Genomic DNA, 22,500 nt, shown 5'->3' on the forward strand with positions numbered 1-22,500 from the left:
GAATAGCTACTACTATTTCCTTAAATCAACTGGAATAGATTGATGCATGCATATAATTTCACAGCAGCGTGACACAAGACTGACGGGAGCTTCAATATTCAGTACTAAATAGTAATATATATCTATATTATAATCATAAAAGCCAAGTGTCGGTCGGTCAGTCAGTCGGTCATGCTCAATTTCTCCTAATTTCATGAGTTACACGAGTCCAATTCCACTTTTTTCCTAAAATACTTCCTCATTTCATTGTCTGTTCCCATTTTAGTTTAATTCAATTGCTAACATAGGTGTAAGTAACTCCTAAATTTTGGCACATTTTCTACTATATAAAAGCCTGTAAAGGAGGGAGTTTTTATACCAAGGATTTATTTAGCACAGGGTGAAATTTATTTGCTGTTTGTTATGAAGAGAAGTTTTGTTGATGATCGAGTATTTACAAGAAATGTGGTTTTAATAGAACTATTGCAATAATGCAATTGATATAATTGACATGATTAGAAAATAACTGTGATCAAGAAATGCTTGGAAGAGACACTCTTTAGGTACAGGAGATATTACTAATGATAGGTTTGGGTTTCTTGAAGCTAGTAGGCCCTTTATTTTTCTTATGTCAGTTTATGGGCGGCAAAGTTGCAAGTGCATATTGGAGAATTCAAATTTAGTAGGCTTTGGTTTCCCTTCATTTTAGATTGGCTTTTATACATGTACAGTTACATTACTGAGTATTGTTTCAGTGGTTTCTAAACAACTAAAATGGCTAAAACCTAAATTCTACTATTAAAACATTAAATTGACTTCTACTAACTCCACAAGTTAATAACTCACACAATGCCAGTTGACTGACATAAATAGTAAAACAATATTGTTTTCCAACAGTCCATTACTTTAGTACCTAATTATCTATGCCCATTGCTTGCTTTTGAGAACCAAAACTTTCAGTATACATTAATTTTTTAAATTCATGAAATGTAGTTACATTGATATAAAGCTGGTGTTTCAGAATATGACTAATTAAAGACCAATATAAGTTAATATTATGCATGACAGTGAATTTAGTAAAAGAAGAGCATGCACACACTCTTCCACCATCTACTCCAAAAAGGCATTATTCAATGGGGGTGGGTGGGTCAAGTAAAATGTTAAATGTGTTAGAAAAATTAATTCTGTATTTCAAACATTTATTTGATACTTACTCATCCCTTGATGTGTTACTCACACAATCACAATTGTTTTTTAGAAATGGACTTACTGTTCTTGCAAGTTAATAAGTTGAAAGAAAGAGTGAAAGAATTAAAAGTAGCTTGCCCAAGCAGAAATACTGTATTTGCTACCGGTTAAAATTTCTGGATAAAGATATCTTGATGAAGACAGTTTTCCAGGCCTGTTGATAACATTATTATTTTTCATGGATTTTCCAAGAACAGTAGAAAGCCTGTGGTTAATCTAACTTAAAAAAAAAAAAACATTCAAGGTCAGCTGAAATCAATTAAATTTACCCTAGATGTTTATGGGTATTCTTTATATTAATTATTTAAACATTAAATTAGAAAAGCAGTTGACATTGGAGGTGAAAAAAATTTGGTTGGTTGGTTGGTTTTTGGAGTTTAATGATGCAAAGCAATATTTTGACTTTTAGCTAATAATATCCACACTAATTAAATATGTTTATTTTAAGCATGTGAGAATTAGCAAGATATGTGAGCTGATAATAAAAAAATTAACTGGTAATTAACAGGTACACATTTCCTACCTCTTTTATAGGCACACCATCTGCATTAGTCATAATTAACCGTGCAACAGCACCACAGATATTGTCTCTGGCACGAGGTTTATTTTCCTTGGATAGCATAATAGACATTGCCTGGAGAAACTCAGGATAGCGGCTACAAAAATGGCTTAAGGAATCAAACTTGAAATATTAATATCATATGTAAACATCTGTGGCTAATACGTTACGATTGCCAATAAACCTGAAACAAGAAAATTATGATGTGTAGAGGGAGCTGTGGAGAATAATGGATGGAAGATTTGAACTCTAAAATAAAGAAATTGTAGTTGGAGAAGATATGTATTATTACAACATTTTGAAAATATAGAGTTCTTATTTTAGATAGATCAATTGGGATTCAATACTTAGGTTTTGATACTACAGGTACAAATAAGTGTAAGTTATGACACTAAGCTTAATACTAGATTGTTAGGCCTTATTTTTTTTCTTTAGTTTTTTAGATATTTAATTACTACTACTAGTACTGGATTATAGGATAATAAAGCTATTGCAAATTAGATTGAAATAATACGTTTTCACTAGTGTTAGCTAAGTAAAAAGGATAATTTGTTTAACTTAAAATATTACGTTACATTTCAATTACTATTTGATAACTGACAAGAATTTAATACATTAGTATATTGTTTAAATTAGCATTTAGTTGTAACATAAACAGAAACATGTTGTACATCGTAGCTGTGATAGTGACATTGAAAATTAATGGTATAAACATTGGTTATTATAGGTTTTGGTGTTACAGTTTAATACTATTAGATCTACAGTTTGACTTAGTAAGTGCAATATGACTTTAGCCACAATCTAAGCATATTCAGTTATTGTTAAGTTATAAAACAGGTTAAATAAATTGTATTTCTTACATAAATACAATCTAAAAACTAGTTATTTGTCACTTCTCATTTTAAAGATAAACTTAGTTATTTTAGTGAGAAGATGAAATAACACTAGAACAGCTTAAGACATTTAACACTAATGTTGTTGGAAAAAGTTCAGAGGAGGACTAGTAGGATGATACCTAAGATGGAAAGGTTGTCATATGAGGTCAGGTTAAGATCTTTAAAATGTTTTTCTTTTGAAACAAAAAAGAGTTAGGGAGGATCTGATCGAGGTGTTTAAGATTGTTAAGGAAATTGATAATGTTGATGCATAATTTGTTTCATATTTAATGGTATGAACAGTAAGACTAGGGAACACAAATTTTGAAGGTAGGAGTCATCTTCAGCTTAGATAGCTTTATTTTACTAACAGAGTGGTTAGCCTTTGTAACAGGTTGTCTTCAGATGTGGTACATGCAATTAATTTAAGAGTTTAAGGGAAAGTTTAATAAATATTCAAATGATAAGGGCTGGCTTTCAGGTTTTTAATGTTTAACTTAGTGGATACGATGGCCTAGATGGACTGAAAATAAATAGAACATATCTGAATTAAATAAAAGTATTCAAATGCAATGGCCTTTTATATTTTATAAATTTTAAAAACAAACAACTTTGTTAATATACCAAAAATTTTAAATGTTTTTTTTTGTTTACACAGTTGTTGAAAGAATTAACATATTTTCCCTCCTCCAAACTTAATACTTTTAATACTCTATTTGTACGATACAGTTTTCTCTGGGAAAGACCAAAGTTGATAATGAACAAGAATAGTTTTTTATCTTCCTATTCTTACCTATTTCCCAATTATACTTGTATAGCATTACCTTACATAGTTATTTGAAATGATATTTCTAATGATAGACCTAACTGGGTTGCTAAAAGATAATTTAGCTTGAAACTGCAGTACTCACATGGTCAAAGAATAGTTAATTTATTTCATTTCATGACAAAAACTATAAAATGAAGAAAACATGTTTGCTCGTACTCTACTGCCTGCTCTGTTGAGTAGTGAGTAGAATTTCTGAAGTTAGCATCTTCCTTACTTTAAAACGTGTTTTACATAAATATTCTCCTCACCACACAACAGATGAGGTAATACCTCACACCACAGCCAAAACGTTTTGTACATGCAAAAATTCTTTGAATGAAACTCCTACCTGTACACATAATACTGTGTACTGCACCAGACTATGATGTAATTAGCTTTACACTATAAACCCCTATCAACAGGAGGTCAACACATCTTCATGTGGAGTACTTTCCTTGAGAACTTTGTGTGAACTAAAAGCTCATTCTTGACAAGAAAAACAAAACAATAAAAAACATACACAAGAAGTGGGAAGGAAGTGGTTCTGTGACGAGGTGAGTATCTACTTGAAATACATTTTCAGGCAATTAAAATGTTAATTTCAGGAATTCTACTTTCTTCTCCATAGAATAAATACTAGAGTACCACACTGAGAAGATGATGGATGGACCAGTTGAGAGAAAGAAATTAAAAAGATGAGCTCCTTTATGAGAATAAGCAGCAGGAATTTGTCATTTACTAGTGAAGTGGGTGAACCTAGTGGAAAACAGCATCCATCTCAAGCAAGAAATGTTATTTACCCAGTACAAGTGGCAGTACAGAGGTACTGTCAAAAGAACCTCCTGTGTCGCAAAGGTGAGTGGAATGTACAAGCTACTTAACTACCAGTATATCTCATAGGGTTAGCAAACCATATACATGTAGTTTGGCTAGCACAATAAGTCAAGCCATACAGTACGTGAGAAATACCTACATGATACACTTACTAGAATGGTCTGATTCTTATTGTAAGGGTGGCCTATACGACAGTTCCAGGTAGATATCTCTGCCCTTCTTCCAATTGAATGGTGCATTTGTTAGGTCTCATACAAGTAAGAGTACACTGACCCAATGGGAAACTCTCCGTATTGACCACCCTTGATACTGGAGAAGCAAGTGTTCTCCCACTCCACTAGAAGAAAATGAAAAGGATGAATTTACACTGGGGAAAACAGAGTAACTACAAAAGCAGCCTTGTGGAAACTTATATCTCAACAATGGGTACTGAGCAGGGGTAGATGGGTTCAATGCTTTCTATTATCCCATACTTGATGCAGATTTCAAGAGATAGAAGTAATCCCTGTGAGGAAACACTGAAGATGTGGTAGGTTCTACATCATATACACAAAATCATATATATTTTTGCATGTTGAGGTGATTTATATTTTTTTTTGTGAAAGCTGCAAGAAAAAGAAATAATCAACAAGTCACCTTTTGAGACCCTCTGTGAAGGTTGAAGAAGGGTGATAAAACACAGAAGTGAAAGAAACTGCAATGTGGTGTAAGGAATGTCACATAACGATGTCAGGGATCATTCACTGACAGTAAGAGAAGCCAGGAGATGATGTACTTGATGGGAGGCAAGAGGGAAAAGAAAGAAGTCTTTCCCACAAAGATATAAATAAATCAGAAGAGTTGTTTAACCTAACTGGTCAAGGTACAAGGAGGTAAGGCAAGAGAAGAAGAAAATCTCAAAACAAAAAAGATTATGTTTAGTGCCTTGAAAAGGTGCAGTGTGCAAGATAACAATGAATTACCCAAACATAACAAAGGGAAGACTGTACATAGAAATGAAGGTAGGGCAATTATAAAAAGTAGCTCAAGTCTTGGGGAGGAAAGAACAATAAAATCAAAATGTAAACGTGGTTGAGAGGCATTCAAGGCAAAAATATCAGTACAACATTTCTTAGGAGAAAGAAAGTACAGAGAAAAGGTGGATGAAGATACACAAAGGTTCCAGTCCAGAAGCAAAATGGGATGAAGAGGAATAAAGAATAGAGGGGCTCTGAGGAAGTCTGTAAGAACCAAAGAAAGAAAAAAAAAAAAAAACTGGGAGGTCATTGATAATAGCTCTGTGTGAGCAGCGATTACAGAAATAGACAGACTGCCCTAAAGGAAGAGATGGTAAGTGAGCCAGCAATGATAAATCATCCACTTACTGTGATAAATTGTAAGTAGATGACTGACAAGAGTGACTAAGAAAAATGGGCTACTCCGAGAGAAAAACCTGCCTGTCTGACAAGGGACCAGACAAATTCCACATGTGAAGATGAATGATGATACACGAGGCTGACATAGAAATACCTCAGAGGCAGAAAAAATAAATGCCACAGAATCACCAAGAGGCAAAGAAGTGGAAACCACAGTTGAACTGGCCAAAAATGGGTGATAAGAAAAAAACTTGCAAGGAGTACTGTGAATTAAAGTCAACAATCTAGGAAGAAGTTGAAGAGAAGGATAAACATATAGAAAGAGAGTGGAACAACCTATACGCAGAGGGAATACTACCAGGGTCCTGGAATTTGGGAATGTAGACCAAAAATATTGAAGTTTAGTGTAGAAGGGTATCACAAATGTATCAAAAAGAGGGCTCCCAAAGGGCAATAAATCCACAGAAACACCAAGAAATGCAAGGACCATTATCTGAAGGATTTATTCGAGGTGAGACAGCCAATTCACCATTAAATTCAAAGATCCTAGAACATGAAAGGCCAACAACTAGATGTTGTTGTTATAAGTCCAAAAGTAGACCTTGAGAAAAAAGAAGTATAATTCCCAAGAGCAAGTACCTCCCTGCCAGTTTATATAAGAAATGACAGTGGAGCTTTTGAAATGGATCAAAACAGGATGTCCAGATAACTGTAACAAAAGACACTGGCAGACCGATTGAACTGCCCACATTTCAAGGACAATGATATGAAAAGACTGCTCTGCAGGAGATCAAACACTGAAAATGGTGAAGATATACAGGACTACATACCAAAGACAGCTACTGAGAGAAAAACTGAGTGACAAAGGGTTTCTTGCAAAGTGAGTCCATAGGTGGACAGTGTGTAAGAGCCAAGCTTCCACAAAACCAAAGCAGAGGGGTTGTTCCAGAAACAACTGATTACTGAGAACTGTGAATACTGGCCACTCGGTAGAGAGAGGACACCAAGAAGGGAACACAGAATGACAAACTCCTCATAAAACTACTGCATCAAGGAATAGTGACAAATGGAGTTCCATGAGATAACTAAGGGAGCCTACCTCCAGAAAATAAGGCACCCTGATAAAGCAAAACACAGAAGCAAATAAGTTGGGCAACAATGACAAAAACGTTGCCCCCTGATAAGATAACTCCAGTTGCCCCAAAAGGAAAATAACATAATTCTGAAGCTCGGGAGGTTTAGAAAACGTGGATATGAAAAGCAGGAATGAATACAATTCAATCTACGAAACTGAATTTGTAGAAGGTAATATAATAATATCATTATAATCTTTGTTTTGTTTTTTTATCAGTAGGTTTGGTATGTCCCTGGTACTTAAGCATTAGTCATTTTTGTATTGATAAAATTGATATAATTATAAGCTTCTGCTGAAACCAACACTGGATAAATGATGATGGGAAATATTCCTGTCAAAGAAATCATATCATAGGATCACAGACTCTGAAATATGTGTCCCAAAATCTCCGTTTTATTAAAAGAGGAAATCAAAGTATCACAAGAAAATATAATAATTTGTATCAGCTCTACCTGAAATAGAAAGATATAAATCTTAACATTTTTCTAAAAATCAAGAAAATGAAGATAAGAAAGATAATACTTTGAATGTTACTGAAAAGTTGAAAATAATGAGTCCAAAAATTATTTGATTTTTAATGAAAAAAGAGAACTATTAAATACTGCTGTGTCAAGAAAAAGAATGATCTTTTGATATAGATAAAATTCAAGAGAATATTTGTGCATGGAGAATGTGTCACACTCCTATTGGCTATTGTCTAATTATGATAGCATCATAGACTGGTGCAGTACATATTATGTGTAGGGATGGATGTTTCCTTCAAAGGCATAGCACTTGTGCAGAAAGTTATGTATCTATCTATTATTAGATATTAATTTTTTTTTATAAAAATACAAAATTGTAATTACTGGTATGAGTGAGCCTCAATCTTTACAATTTTAGTGATGAATATTTAAATAAAGGATACTTAAATAAAGGTTGTCCAGCACGTTCAACTAACACACCAAGACCATAAACTGAATTACTTCTGACTTCATCATCATCATCTGTCATACCATTCATGAAGACTGGTAACAAGTGATCAAGAAAAGCACATACTGCACCCTGGTTTAATGTTTCAACCACCTCAGCTAGCATTCCTATAGAAAATGATTTGTCTGCAACACTACATGACTTTTTCTGTAGGGAAATGTTCAGGGTTTTATTTAATTATTTGGAAAATACATAATAAAATTATACTAATTATTTTACAAATTACAATATTGTTAATAAATGTTTTACTTTTAAACTTTTCCTTATGCTAATAACAACTAAAATATATGCTGTCACAAATTTTATTGCGCCCATCAATTAGTAACAAATGCAAAGGATGTTTTCCTAACATACAGAAACAAAATACATTTGATGATTTTGTTTGTTGTCAAACATAAAGCTACACAATGGACTACCTGTGCTGCCAACTGTGGGTATTAAAACCAAAGATTTAACATTGTAAGCTAGACTTACTGCTGAGTTACTGGGGAGGGAGGATAATTATAGATAAAAGACAAAGATTAAATGATACTTTTTTTTGTTTCCAAAGAATAATGTACTTTATCTGCATCAAAAGGTGAAGTTATTCTTAACATATTTGATCTTAAAGTTAAACATGCTTTAGGTGATATATCTAATGCAATTTATAGTTATTCTAAAAACACACAAAACATCATGCTGACCCAGGATTAACTAAAATTTTGTATGGCGGGGAAAAGAATTAGCTACATTTGATACTTTGCAATTCTAAACTGAATCTTATAAAAATTCTTATTCTTTAAAAAACCTTGAATGAAGAACCTGTACCGTTTTATTCAGGAATAGCTGTAAAACTCCTGCAAAATATGGAGCAAATTCTTGAGAGTTCATCACTTTCCCCAGAGATGGTATAATTTCTGCTGCATACTCCACCAACATGCTATCATATTCAGCCTGATCTTGTTCTTCAGATGGTTCGTCATTATCTGATTCATCTTGACATGCAAGCTGAAACAATTACATTACAGTATTGATGTATGTTTTTTTGTGTATGTCTAAACATCAAAACTTTAGTCAACAATTTAGCAAAATATAAATACTAAAATAATGTTAATAATTTAGAAAGTAATTTAGACAATACAGCAGGTAAAGTGGTAATTCTTTAAGTTTAAAAGAAAAGTGCATTCTTAAAGCTTTAACAAACCATTTCTATCCTTGTAATATAAAATCATCCTTAATTTTAAAACTTTTCTGAAGGCTCACCTTCAGTTCTTTAGAGGGCTTGAAGGAAGAGTAGATTTTGACCTCTGAATGTTTAGAACAAGTAACCAATAAAAGGTTCAAACCTTTGATAGTACTAATTTGCATAGTTTATTGATGACGTTACCATAACTACTAATTTATATCTGAATGAAAAACCTTTTATTTTACAGGTTAATTCATAAAAATGAAATAAAACAGGTATTTTAAAAATGTTAAGACAGAACAGTAATTATGTTTTCATAATTTAAATAAAAATACAAAATGTACATTGTTCATGTACATGTAATTGATGCTGCTTGAGATAAACATAAATATACAGTAAGCTGACATTGTAAGAGCACCTTACTCTGGTCAATTAAAAGAATGGCAGCTTACATAAACAAAACAAATCTTTATTTAACAGTCATAGTTGTTTGAAGATAATATTGCCAACTGATGAAACAGGCCTAATAAACATACCCCCCACCCACCCTTATTTTATGAGAATTATAATAGGTTTGTTCAGTTTTGATCAAATATGTATTTTAAAAGTTCAGTCTTTGTAGTATAATTTTCTTTAAAAAATAAAATAAAATGTATATTGTTATTCATCACTGAAATACATGGGTGTTAACAAATTGTAAATCCTGGTAAAAAACAACTGTAGTAGAGGGTGTGTCCTCCGCTCGAAAAAATTTGACATTTTAGATGCTATATGGTGCAATCTGACAAGTTTTAGGACAGTTCCTAACCATCCATAAATACTGCAAAAATGACAAAATTACCTGTTTAGACAGCAATTTTCTTTCCACTTTTTTCCCAGTTCATTCAAAGAAGTGAAGCAGAAGGGCTAATTTCACTGCATAGTCCAGACACAAACATAGGTCAAACTTCCAACAATAAAACTTAAAAACATATATACACGTGTAATACAAATCAGATGTGTCATAAGTGTATTTTCATTTTTTTTTGTTATTAGATAGCCATGGGCCCCATCTTCAGCAGCTGGTCTTTGCGGTCAAGTGTCCAGTATTAAAACATGTATTTACATCTCTTCATCTATCCTTCCTCTTATCGCATATAAGTTTGGCTGTTTTAATAGTATAACTGCAGAAGGGGTTGTGCTTGTGCTTTTTACCTATACATACATATAATATTATTCAACACAAAATGTATTAATTACTAATTCCTAACAAATCCACAGTCACAGGTACCCAGTTTGAATTTCCACAACACACAATAAAACATTTTAGTGAACTTTGTAACTGCTTCCCAATACTCAATCTTACAATTTTACATTATACATTAGCAATTCCTAATATAAGACTAATGTTGTAAACAAATGTGAAAATTTCATTATTTTTGTAATATATTTGTGAACAGGGTATTATGCATACTTGTGCAGCAATATCTTGTCATTGCTTTCTCACTTTAAAACCTTTTTAAACAACATGCAACATGGTTTGTCATCCTAGTCAATTTTGCTGAGCCATTTGCAAATGGCCACCCTAGATAATTTACTAAGTTTAGTCATTTCCATCCCCATTTTTTTTTTTCCTTTTCAATTTTTTTTTTCAGATCAGGACCCATCTCTGATAGCAGAATTTTTAGTAGTTTCAATCTAAATGGCTGCTGCATTGAACAAGCACTCATTCCCAATAGCAAGTGCTAATTTATGGTAGTACTACATATCTATTATGCAGTTTTTTCAACACCTATTTTGACTATGATTTTGGCAAGTTTAACCAAAAATTCTAAGAAAAAAACATGCAACCTTAAAAATTCCTCACAATACAGAATTCTATCTGCATACAAAAAGTTAACACCCATGTATTGGTGAAAAACATGTCAAAAATTAAGTATGTAATAAATTTATGATTATAACATTTACCTTCTATTAGATCAATATACTTAATGTGTTTCATTACAATTTTTGCTATCTTAGAATAATTATGTCATACTTCATTCAGTAATTTTACCTAAAATATAGTGGTGTTTGTTCTTGTTCATTATTTGACTGTACAAGTTAAAAAAATTATTTAAAAACATTTAAGTGTAGGAATGGGTGCACCAAAAAGTGAGGAAAAAGGTAGGAATGGGCATGATGTAATAAAACTTGCTCTGTATAATCTCAAAAGGGAGTGTGTCAAACATCTGGTCCATGCCGACTTCATTTATTCTTTCTATCATCCTGTATATAATAAGTCAGGTAGACTAAACTTATCAAACTTAGTTATGCTTATTATACAATGACTAGAGGTTTCTGTGAATCAAATTATTGGATGCAATAGATGTACTGTAAAGTCTGTTTATATGACACCAACAGAATCAGATATTGTGGACCATAACTTGTATGTATTTATCTTTACAACTTCTCCCTCCTTTTGCAATTGCATGAGTAGGCAACAGGATTTCATACATTAACTATATAGGTGGTTTCAAACACAAAGGAAAAAATATTAAGAGTTTTTTTGTGCATCGACATCATGGATTTATTACTGTCTATACAAAAGTATAAGAATTACAGACAAGCTTTTATATGTACCCATAAGTTGTATAATATGAACACAGAAAAACGAAATAGGCACAAACAAGATGTTGGACACACTTCCTTTTGAGGTTGTAGAGAGGAAGTTATTACACCATGCCCATGCCTACCTTGTGTCCTCACTTTTTGGTGCACCCATTCCAACACTTTCAAATATTTTTTCCACTTCTTCATGCACTATTTTCATACAAGGTGGCATGGTCTTATGCATCATTCATTTATTTGTGTTGATATTCTGTATGTATATTATCAGTGTGGGTGTGCACCATAACCTTATGAAATGTGTAAATAATAGTGTATGTGATGTGCATTCTCTTCACTTATGGTGTGTGTGTATATACATTATGAACGTGCAAGTGTGCTGAACATGTGATGTCACATACTCTATAGTGGCAATGTCATTTGAGTGATGTAGTGCAAGTTGTGGTTGTGTGCATATACTAAGGATTGATAAATTAGTTAATTAATTTAATTAACTACTTCGCCTAATCCTTGCAATAACTATAATTTCATGTAAGTAAAATTGGTAATGAAAGTTGGCATTTATGAAAGAAACAGGTACTATTCATGTCAAGTATACCATCAGGTAAACTAAGTACAAATAGTTTCAATTTATCTTCAGTTGAATGGGAAGCTTGTTTGATAGAATGAGTAGTACAATCAGACATAATTGTAGTCTCAATTGAGCTCAAATGGAAGAAATCCAGATGAAATGGAAGCAATGCCAGTTCAACTGAAAAAAAAATTAGTGATCACCTCAAGCTTAACAAAATAATTGAAATATTAAATAGTTCACCTGTAGTGTATAATTGCCCATCACAAAAGCTTAATGATTTAGCCTCACAGTCAGAGTTCACCTTATAAATGCTTATAACACTTTCAACTTGAATAATTTTTCATGATGAAAAACTGGAAATAACACTCTCCATACATTTATATGTAGTAAAAACTGGTTGCAGCAGTTTGAACTAGTTATAGACTCAAATGCTACATATTAAATGCTTCATAAATACAAACTTATTTGAATTTACAATACATATTATAAATTCATTGCAAAAGAGTGTAGCTTGTCTTCTAGCCTAGATAAAGAAGCTTCTCTCGAGGCTTACTCTGTGCTTGCATACCCCATACTACTCTTAGTTCCAGATCTTATCATATGATGTTGTAGATTGAGAATACCACTATTTTATTTGACCACACCTACTCAGTACACGAGCAGATGTATGTATTTTAAAATGGCATTCCTGTTCAAGGTATTACCTGATGTATGTCAAATAGCTCTTTCTTTTGATGATGTTTAGTAGAGAAAAATGCTAGCACTAGCATGTGGTCCCTGTTCTATTTGGTGCACTTATAACTATGTTAAGTCTGTTTGTTACACAGCTAGAAGCACTCAACAATGTCAGTCAGTCAATGAGATGGAGACGTTTGTGGTTTAGTGAATGTCTTTGTATCTGTTCTGCTGATTTCCTCAAGTTGTTCTATGACTTGAACTTTGTATGCAGTTTGTTTATCACCTAAGTTTGTCTCAAATTCTTTTGAAGATTTATCATTTGGTTGTTAAAAGTGTATATGAGTAAACAGTTTGTATTGTTTGTATCATGTATCCATCCCATTCCTACTATAAGTACTACCATACTTGTGATGTACATTCTCTATATATTTTCACTTCTGTAATCTGATGCTGAATGCTGATGAAATTCTGTGTGAACAACAAAGACACAGTAGATATATATTCAGTCTGAGACAAAAACGTATACATCATTAATCCTATTGTATAAGTAATGCTATTAAGCATTTTTTCCCCCTATTTTTAAAGCATTTCAGAAAACAGAGTTCAAACACCTATATCAACTTATTTAAGTGCCAGAAAACCTGGAATAGTAAAGTTATAATATCCTAAATTCATCCTTTCAAAAAATTATAATCAGAATCTTAAATGTATGATAAACAACAACGAATATAATTCATAGCCAGTGGCATAACTACAAAATGTGGGGCCCCCTGTATAAAAAAGTAATTGGGCTCTCCACATCTATTCCCCTTTCCAGCAATTAAGTTTGTTAGGCTTTTTGGGCCATCCTGCAACTATGGAGGTTGCTGGGGCATACTTATGCAACAAAACTGGGTATATACAATTACTTAATCAAATTTGTTGAGCTAAACTTCCTAAGCTTATTTATTCTCAGCTTATGACAAAGGAGCAGTTATTAATTTTCTTCTTAATCAATACATTAATGTAAAATTTGTACCACTTGGGATTTATTTTGAACCCGAACGAGATACGATGACCAGTGCCAACTATACCTGTTGAAATAATCTAATTGTTCATCCCTGATTTTAACTAACAGATACCATTTGTTCTTCCTGTGTTTTATAAAACAAGAGATATCCCACACAGAAATTATCATTTTAAACAAAGCCTAATTCAGTCTTTTCACTATGCACGTAAAAAGTTTTTAACAAAGATTATTCATAATTAAATTATAACTCTTGATTAGCAAAGTGCTTACTATGTAAAAACATATTACCTATTGAGGCAACACTAAATTATCAGGAATGAAACAAAAATATTTATTTTTAACATCTTCAAATGAAGTTATTGTGGTATTAACAGACTTCATACATTATTCAAGAAGTTTATTTTACAGACTTGAGTAAAACAATGACAATTGTACAATTGACAAATATTTCATCCATCACGACCATGGTTTCACCAGTAAAGGCATCGTATCTTGTAAAGAGGTACATATATATGTGAAGTAACCTTAACATTCACCCTGAGACAAGTAAGGTAAAATTTTGAGGAGCTTAAGCTGATTTAGTCATTCAGAACATTATTGGAATTCAATTTTATACTTCTATTTATTTCTAAAGTTTCCATGTTATTTAGTTTTTTTTTTACATTTTTCACAGACATGTTAATATTTATAAAAGTTCATTTTACCTTACTCTTGAACACATCTTTGACCAAACTGATTAGTGCATCAACTATGCTTCTCTGTTCAACCATTATTCCTTGAATTTCTTTTATCATATCTTCTAGAGTTTCTAACACAGCCAACACCACAGTTCTCTCCGTGTCTTCTCTGGCCATAGATAGGAACTTTGGTATTACAACAGCAAGAGCCTTCCGCAGTGCTTGGATACAAAATATCAGCACTTAGAAGTTTATATATAATTTGTAAACAAAATTAAGTTTTTGAACAAAAAAATTTATCTTTAATTATTATGTGTTTCTAACCTCATACTTATATAATACTTATGACTGATTCACAAGCAGTACTGCATAAAATACAGATGGAAGGCATAAAGCAAAGCAACTGTACAGCAAGACCATTATCTGGATGTATGTGCCAGGTCATGCAATGGTAAAGCTAAACATATAAGCTGACAAGTTCATAAATGAAGCCCCTACCTTAAATCATGCACAAATCTACTGGAGATATCAACCTTCTCTGTACTAATAAGGCAAAAACAGCAAACATGGAAAGTCTTCATTGAGATTTAGAAAGAATGAGACAACTAGAAAATAAAGTAACATATGCTGTAACTAGAAAGAGAAAAAGATGTTGAATCAATAGGACGGCATCCAGCCAGATGGATACTGGTAACATCAGTAAAGAAACTTTCTTATACCTTCTGTGAGGCAGCCAATCTCCACAGGAAAAGCTAGTGGCTGTTGGTGCAACACCTGGGATTGTCACCTAGTGGTCAACATACAAACTCAACCACACATGTCTATTAACCTACTGGAGTCATTAACCTTTACACAACCCTCAAACAGATAAATACAAAAGTCAAGCAACTACACAAGCACTAATATTAATAAAGACCAACATATACATACCATCTTGTTGATCCGTAGCCCCACTCTCACTTGCAACTTGATGAAGTGTAACACAAAACTGGCCAAGAGCAGAGACTGCTGCTTTTCTAACATTTTCCCCTGGGTGTTCAAGGAGTTTCTGGACCTCTTCAAAGCATTTTTCAAGGTAAGGTAGAAATGTGGCTCTGGAAATGGTTAAAAAAGCAAAATTGGTTTGCAAGAGATCAAAATAAGAAAAAAATATGTCTCAGTAACTAACTAAGCCAATTCTCTGAGGCTATAGCCTTTTCCTTTCCAAAAAAACAACAACATTAATTATGCATATTTATTCACCAATAACAACTTTTATTTAAAATAAAGTTTTTTATTAAATTTAACTAACTTTTGGGACTTATTAAACAGTGATATTTATGGATAAACAGCAGCTAATACTTTAACAATCTTTTACTTAAAAAATTTTCTGAAACATTTAATCTTTTATAACATTGTTTTAGTAATTTGTCTTGTGATATCTCAAGCTTGATCAGTTTGGGTGTTATAAGAATATCCTCTGGTTGTAGAAATTGCTCACATGTGCTAGTATACCCAGTGGAATGGTTGTCAAGATGATGCTTCATCCACATGTATCTATTTGAAATCAATTTTAATGTTAGATACAATGATTAGACAGTAGCCAGTATAAGCACAATGAAAAGAAATCCACAGGTAATTCCATGAGAGATGATGTGGACAGTTCATCCCTCTGGCTAGAGTCACTATGAAGGAATGTGTAACAAGCACAATGATGGGACATAATGTAAGCAAAGAATCATCATAAAGAATGGACATGGAACGTCTTATTCTTAATAATATTTTAATATAGAAGATTGACTGAAGAAATGTCTGACAGAAAATTGTTTACATTTTAGAAGAGGGAATGAAATTACAAAAAAAGAGCAGTTATTTGCAAATAATACAATGAGAGATATAATGATGGCATGATTATTGACACTAAGAGTATTTGTTAAAAAAAAAGCCAAAAGAAGACAAGAAGCAGTTACATAAATTAAACAATCAATATGGATAATGAAAAAAAAATCTGTGCTGCAGCATGACAGAAGGAAAGCATAAACAAAGAAGAAATGTTTCACCACTGATGAAACTCTTTCACTGCAAGAGAAAAATATGAAGACTAGAAAAACAGAAGTCACATCGCAAGTAAAGAAAAGATTTACTCAAATAACAATTAAATAAGGATCTAAAATCAACAGGCATCAAGATGAATCAAATATCCAAGTGAAAAATAATGCAGAAGGAGGAAGGTTTTCCCACATAAGGTGAAGCTAAAGAGAAAAAAATATTCAAGGGTAGTTACAATATTACAAAGACACTGAGTAGAATAAGAAAAGACAGAGAGCATACAGAACAGCTGAATCCAATTTTGTGCAAGAACATTCATACCAAAAAACACAAGTTTCGAGTCAAATTCTCAAAAAAAAAAAGAAAGCTTAGAAACATTATTTTGTGAGGTATCAAATATAGAATGCTAAAAAGAGGTTAATCAAAACAAGATAAATGTTCAATTTAAGAACCTTTGGCACAAAGCAAGCCAAAAGAAAAGCAGAACACTCTTGGACAGAAGAAAGTTGGTTGAGAAAGTGAGTGAACTCTTATATTTAATGATTATGAGTGTTACAACTTTCCACATGTATTGACATGCTCAGTAAAACAACAGTCCAACAACTAATTAACTAAGTACAACTGAAATATGAAAAACTAAGGGCTCTGAAGAGATTTCATAACAGCTTGAAGAGTGGCCTCAGAAGCAACAGAAAGTTATATTTTGATGTATATTTGAAATGGCTAATGAACAAAGGAGGGAAGTAGAATTAAAAACAATTTGTGTAAAGTTATCTTTCACTGATCTATCAAACTACACAGAAGACAAACAATATATTCAAAAGAAAATACATCTAAATAGCAAGAAAAAATTGTAAAGAAAGAATAACAGGGCTTGAAATTTGCTTGAAAGTGTCTGCTAGGTAGCCCATGTGGCCCCTTAAAATCAAAAGTAATTAAAAGTTTGAATCCACATAAGTTGATCTAAACATTTCTTAACTGAGCAGGACTTGTGTCAAATCATGAATGGATCTTCCCAAATTTATGAACACTCATCAGTCACGTACAGTCTACAAACATCGTCACCATGAATGCCCATATATTCAAAGTAACTGCACTTTGATTAATAAGAATGCCATAAATTTGTTCAATATTCAAACTTTTTTGTCATTGTAATGGAATTAATATTTAAAATTTTATCAAGATGCTACTTTTTTAACTTTTCATATATCACACTAAGCCTGCATTAAGGTTCACAGATTTGAAAGACGTACATAAAAGTTCTTTTTTGTCAACACTTTCCACAAACAGGCAAGTAAAAATTGAAAACTTGTAAGTTGTTTGGAGAATCTTCCTCACTGCATGTATATTGTTTGTACATGTTAGGGCAAACGCTTTTGAATCCAACTTTGCAGACTGCACTATCCAAAAAACAACAACATATTACTGTTTTACCGATCATGTCACAATCGGAAATCACCGATTGCTGATAATTATAGCTCCCAATCGGCCCCATCTTGATTATGTACAGTAAAGTTGATGATGTCATTGTTTAGTATTGTTGACAGTTTTAACCTTGAAAATTGTAATGACTACATACAAGGTACTTTGAAGCTTCATAAAATTTCAAATGGTTGAAGTTATTAACTCTTTCGTGACAGGCTTGGTATAATATACACATTTGCACATGTTAAGTATTTATACTATAGCTTTTAATGCAGCAAGTGTATCTTCATAAAATTTGGTAGACTTTTAGTAAAGGTTACTAAAGTCTTTCCTTCACAAAATATCTGATATTTTTAATGAAGTATTTTGTTATAGATTTGTTTGTGAAAATTTTGAGTCTGTTTCGTTACCAGTCCAAGTGTGAAGTGATTTTCATGTTATAACTAAATAACTATTGTTCATTCAAAAAATTTGAAATATTATTTGTGTAATCTCTAATACTTCCTAAATACATTCCAAATGTTTGTTTTCAGTAAAACTTTAAAATTTTTCTATTATTTTCTCTACTCTAACTCTATGGGGTCTGCCAATTTGACCAGACTTATAATTATCAGTAAAAATTAGGAAATAAATATGAATTATGCTTTTTTCATTCTAGAATGACTACAAATTTTTAGTCTAAATAGCTTAAATCGCACAACATTTATTTATTATTATATATAGATATTTATTATTTATTATACTGACCTTCCAGCCATACCTGGCTAACAATACAGAAGTTACAGTGATGCAGCATATGTGCACTTGTGATACTGTATCCAATAATATATAACGGACCTTTAGTCTTTACAAAATGATATGTCTTGGTTGTGTTTTATTGGACTAGTATTTAGTAATATACAGTCACATTTCAATTATTATACATTATATATATATGTATATACATTAATACTATTTACAAATAAGTTCTTAAACATAGAACAGTAAATAAAAATGTAAACAAACAATTATCTCTTCTAGTTATGACCTTTGTACTCGTTTGCTGCTTGTTGTAGGTTGCTAAGCCTTATGAAATGTCTCACATGGAAGATGTGAAAAAACTTTTTTTAGGTTTTATATATATATATATATATATATATACATTTTAAATAACCAAAAAAATCATAAATTACTATATTGATACAATTCTGCTATAATTTATCAAGCGTAGTAACTGAGCTGTATTTGTGTCTAAAAAATATGAATATGAAATATGAACACTATACAAATCTTGTGTGAAAAGAACAAGATTAACACAATAACATGTCAAAATGGATGAGAAAACCACTAGGGGACATTCTGAGCTTTCGATTGGTTATTCACATGTCATATATAGAAGTAAGCGTATATATATAAAGGAGAGTTTCCAAAAATGGCAAGAGATGGGTGGGGGCCACTGTGTTTGATTCAGTACATGAGCAATATCTTAGCAAATAGAAAAGATAAAGAGGTTCTTATTTTAAATTCTAGCTTCTCAATATCTGTAATTTGAGTTTCTTTGTATTTTGGCTGATTTACAGCAGCAAAACAAGAAGGTGAAAGCACGTGCAGCTACATAAGTATTGGTTCAGCCAAGCAAACTAGATTAGCAGTTTCTAGCTAAAGTTTTTAAAAAAATTATATAGGTGGATAGTTATTATTCATTGCCAACTACTAAATTTTAAAAAATTATCCTAATTAAAGTGTGTTTCACACCACGTGATATTAGCTTAAGCAATTAGCGTAAATAATGATGCTTGATACAATTGTACTGAGTGCATGCGGGAGATGGACAAAAGTCTGTTAATCTAGATCCAATGGCGTTACTACAAAGGAAGTTATTAACACTGTTTTAGAGAGGAAAAAACTACCACCATATATTTTAAAGAATCTTGTTGGTTCTGTAAAGTATAGGTCTATTCTGAATAATAGGGTTGTGATCCTAAAGCTAATGTGGGTTACTATTGAGTGTCACTTTCTTACTTGCTGTAGTCTGTTGGTGTGTATTGACAAAAAAGTCATGATATATAATCAAAAACACCTTAGGCATGAAAAAAAAGGTGCAGTCAAACTGATAGCTGCACGTATAGCATCAATAAGAATTTTAGAGCCAATATTCATTCATTAGTTAGCTAGGCTTTATCGACAATCATGCCTGAAATTGAACAAAAAAGCATGGTCTGAACCAAAAGAATGTAGCCAAAGGCAGATCCTCCAGTGTAAAAATAACTGATCTGAGATTTAAAAAAAAAGTTTAAAAAATCTAAATAATGAACAACCAAACATGTTATGATTCAACCCATGACCTGAAGCATAAAACTCAGAAATATACGATACTCTAAAAAAAACAAAAAAAGGATTGTAGTATTGAAAGAGAAAAAATTAGTGACATCAACCCTAAATAAAGTTGATAAAAACTTCCTAGAATCATACACACAAACCTCAGGTTAGGTGTATCACAACATACATATCACCTTTAAATGTGAAAGTGTGAGAAGTTATTTTTGAAACAAATCAAAAAGACCCAAGTCAAACAACCTTCTTTAAGATCAAAAAAGTAGTTAAAACCAAATAAGAAACCTATTCCATATATTACTCACAGGTAAGATAAAGAATATGGGAATAAGGAATCAAATAATTGTAGTTAAATCCTTTTATAAATCAAGGACACAGATGATAGGAACGTCAACCAAATGAGAAAACATGTATGGCAATGCAAGATGTTGAAGTATGTTCTTCACCATGAACTAGCAAGAACATACTTCAATAAAAATTTCATAAAATAAGAGGCTTGGTTGATTTTCCAAATCAATACATTTAATTTGGCTACTAACAGTAATAACACGTAACAATAATGTGAAAGCAGTGTTAGAAATAGAAAACATTTCAAATCAGTTTGCAAAAGAAGTTAAAAAAAAACACCACATAGCTGGGATAAAACAATATCAAGATTTTAATAAATAAAAAAGAAAATTTACAAAAACATAAATTTTAGGTAATCTATGAACAAAATAAAGGGTCACTCAAATTTAGTAATAAGTATGTTGAAACCTTTAAGTAAATTAGCATAAAAATATGTTGAAATATGGATGGTACTTTAAGTTACAACATTTGCATACAAAATCAAATGAACATAGTATACACATGTGCTCTTTCCTACTAATAAAGCAAGGTTCTCCGACTATCAGGAAAGATACTTCACAAGATATATCAGTTAACTGGTATACGAAAATGACAGGATAAAGACTACGTACAAAAGATCTTCAGTTTATTATTTAGTATCTATTGAAAAGTAGAAAATGTATTTTCAAATATGTTTTCCTTTGACTCAGAAACACACATTTGATGTCTAAACATACTATACAATGAACTCAAAAACATATATTTTGTGTCTAAGCATCCTACAAAATGAACTTGGAAACAGATATAAGGATATTTAATAGTCTTGAATATGTAATTTCGAAATTTTTTCAACCAGAAAGGTTAAATAATAAAAAGCATTTACTGTATGAATAAATTCTTGAAATAAGACAATAAACAATATAAAAATGGAAAAACAGTTTACAACAAACATTACTTCCTTCTTACATGATAGAGAAGACTACAAGATTATAAGAAATTATGAGTAAAAGTAAAGAAGAATAAACAATATGACATCCACATTATATCTCCTACATACAGTATAGGCCCTTAGCCCTATACCAGTGCTCATCAAGCCAGCTCAGATATAACACAGTATTGGTCAAGATGCTACTTATATCATTAACTGCTTGAACAACAATGGTTTCAATGTAAACTAGATTAGGCTGAAACATGAAATAAAAAGTTGGATTTACAAAGATTTTCAGAAACAAGATTTTGAAAGGACTTTTCTGATATCTTAGAGTTCAATTGTACAAATTCCACAAGAAATGCTATAGCACATATTACTCCAGAATGTGCCAGAAGATTCTTAATACTAACTATACATGTATCCTACATCATACATTATTGAAACAAAATAATAAGTGCTTATTTCATGTATTTTAATGTACTAAATGGAAACTCAATTGTTCAGGCATAAATGGAATACTGTTAATATGTCCTACACTATATTCCATCACAACTTACCCAACATTTGCAGCAATTTCCCTCAAGGCACAACAGGTATCTTCTTTTTCCTCCAAATAAGAATTCTCAACACTATAGCTGAGCAACCACAAAAATCTCATAAATGGAAAGAACATGACTATGTACATATCGCACAATATTTGAATAATTGTTCTTCAGTGTGATCAGTACTAAAACAGTGTTATACATGTTTACTGAATGAAGTTATATAAGTTTATAATGAAAAGTGATCAATAATTTTAAGGAAATATAGGTATTATTTACCTTGTAAAGAACAAAAAACTTGCTATCAAACAGTATATTATTAATAAAACTAATTAAACAAGAGTAGTTTCATGACTTGCAGTGAAAAATATTTAAAATTTTTGAGGATAATTTTGATAATGTTAGAAATTATTTCAGCAGGAAGACAAATGAATATTGCAAAAAAAAATGTTCATGGATAATACCAACAGATAAAGATAC

At 31.7% G+C, this 22,500-nt stretch overlaps 1 protein-coding gene across 1 annotated transcript in view; it reads right to left on the reverse strand.

The window, feature by feature from the left end:
- The window catches only part of LOC106465207 (importin-4-like), a 93,642-nt gene that overhangs the window by 13,724 nt on the left and 57,418 nt on the right, over window positions 1-22,500 (reverse strand). The window contains exons 21-26 of the mRNA XM_013925410.2: window positions 22,036-22,113; window positions 15,385-15,548; window positions 14,482-14,675; window positions 8,573-8,752; window positions 7,701-7,912; window positions 1,751-1,883 (exon numbers count right to left, since the gene is read on the reverse strand). Coding sequence (XP_013780864.1) covers window positions 1,751-1,883; window positions 7,701-7,912; window positions 8,573-8,752; window positions 14,482-14,675; window positions 15,385-15,548; window positions 22,036-22,113 — 961 coding nt within the window. The remainder of the gene's footprint in view (window positions 1-1,750; window positions 1,884-7,700; window positions 7,913-8,572; window positions 8,753-14,481; window positions 14,676-15,384; window positions 15,549-22,035; window positions 22,114-22,500) is intronic.

The sequence above is a fragment of the Limulus polyphemus genome, unplaced genomic scaffold (genome assembly GCF_000517525.1).
Source record: "Limulus polyphemus unplaced genomic scaffold, Limulus_polyphemus-2.1.2 Scaffold1868, whole genome shotgun sequence".
Classification (NCBI taxonomy): domain Eukaryota; kingdom Metazoa; phylum Arthropoda; class Merostomata; order Xiphosura; family Limulidae; genus Limulus; species Limulus polyphemus.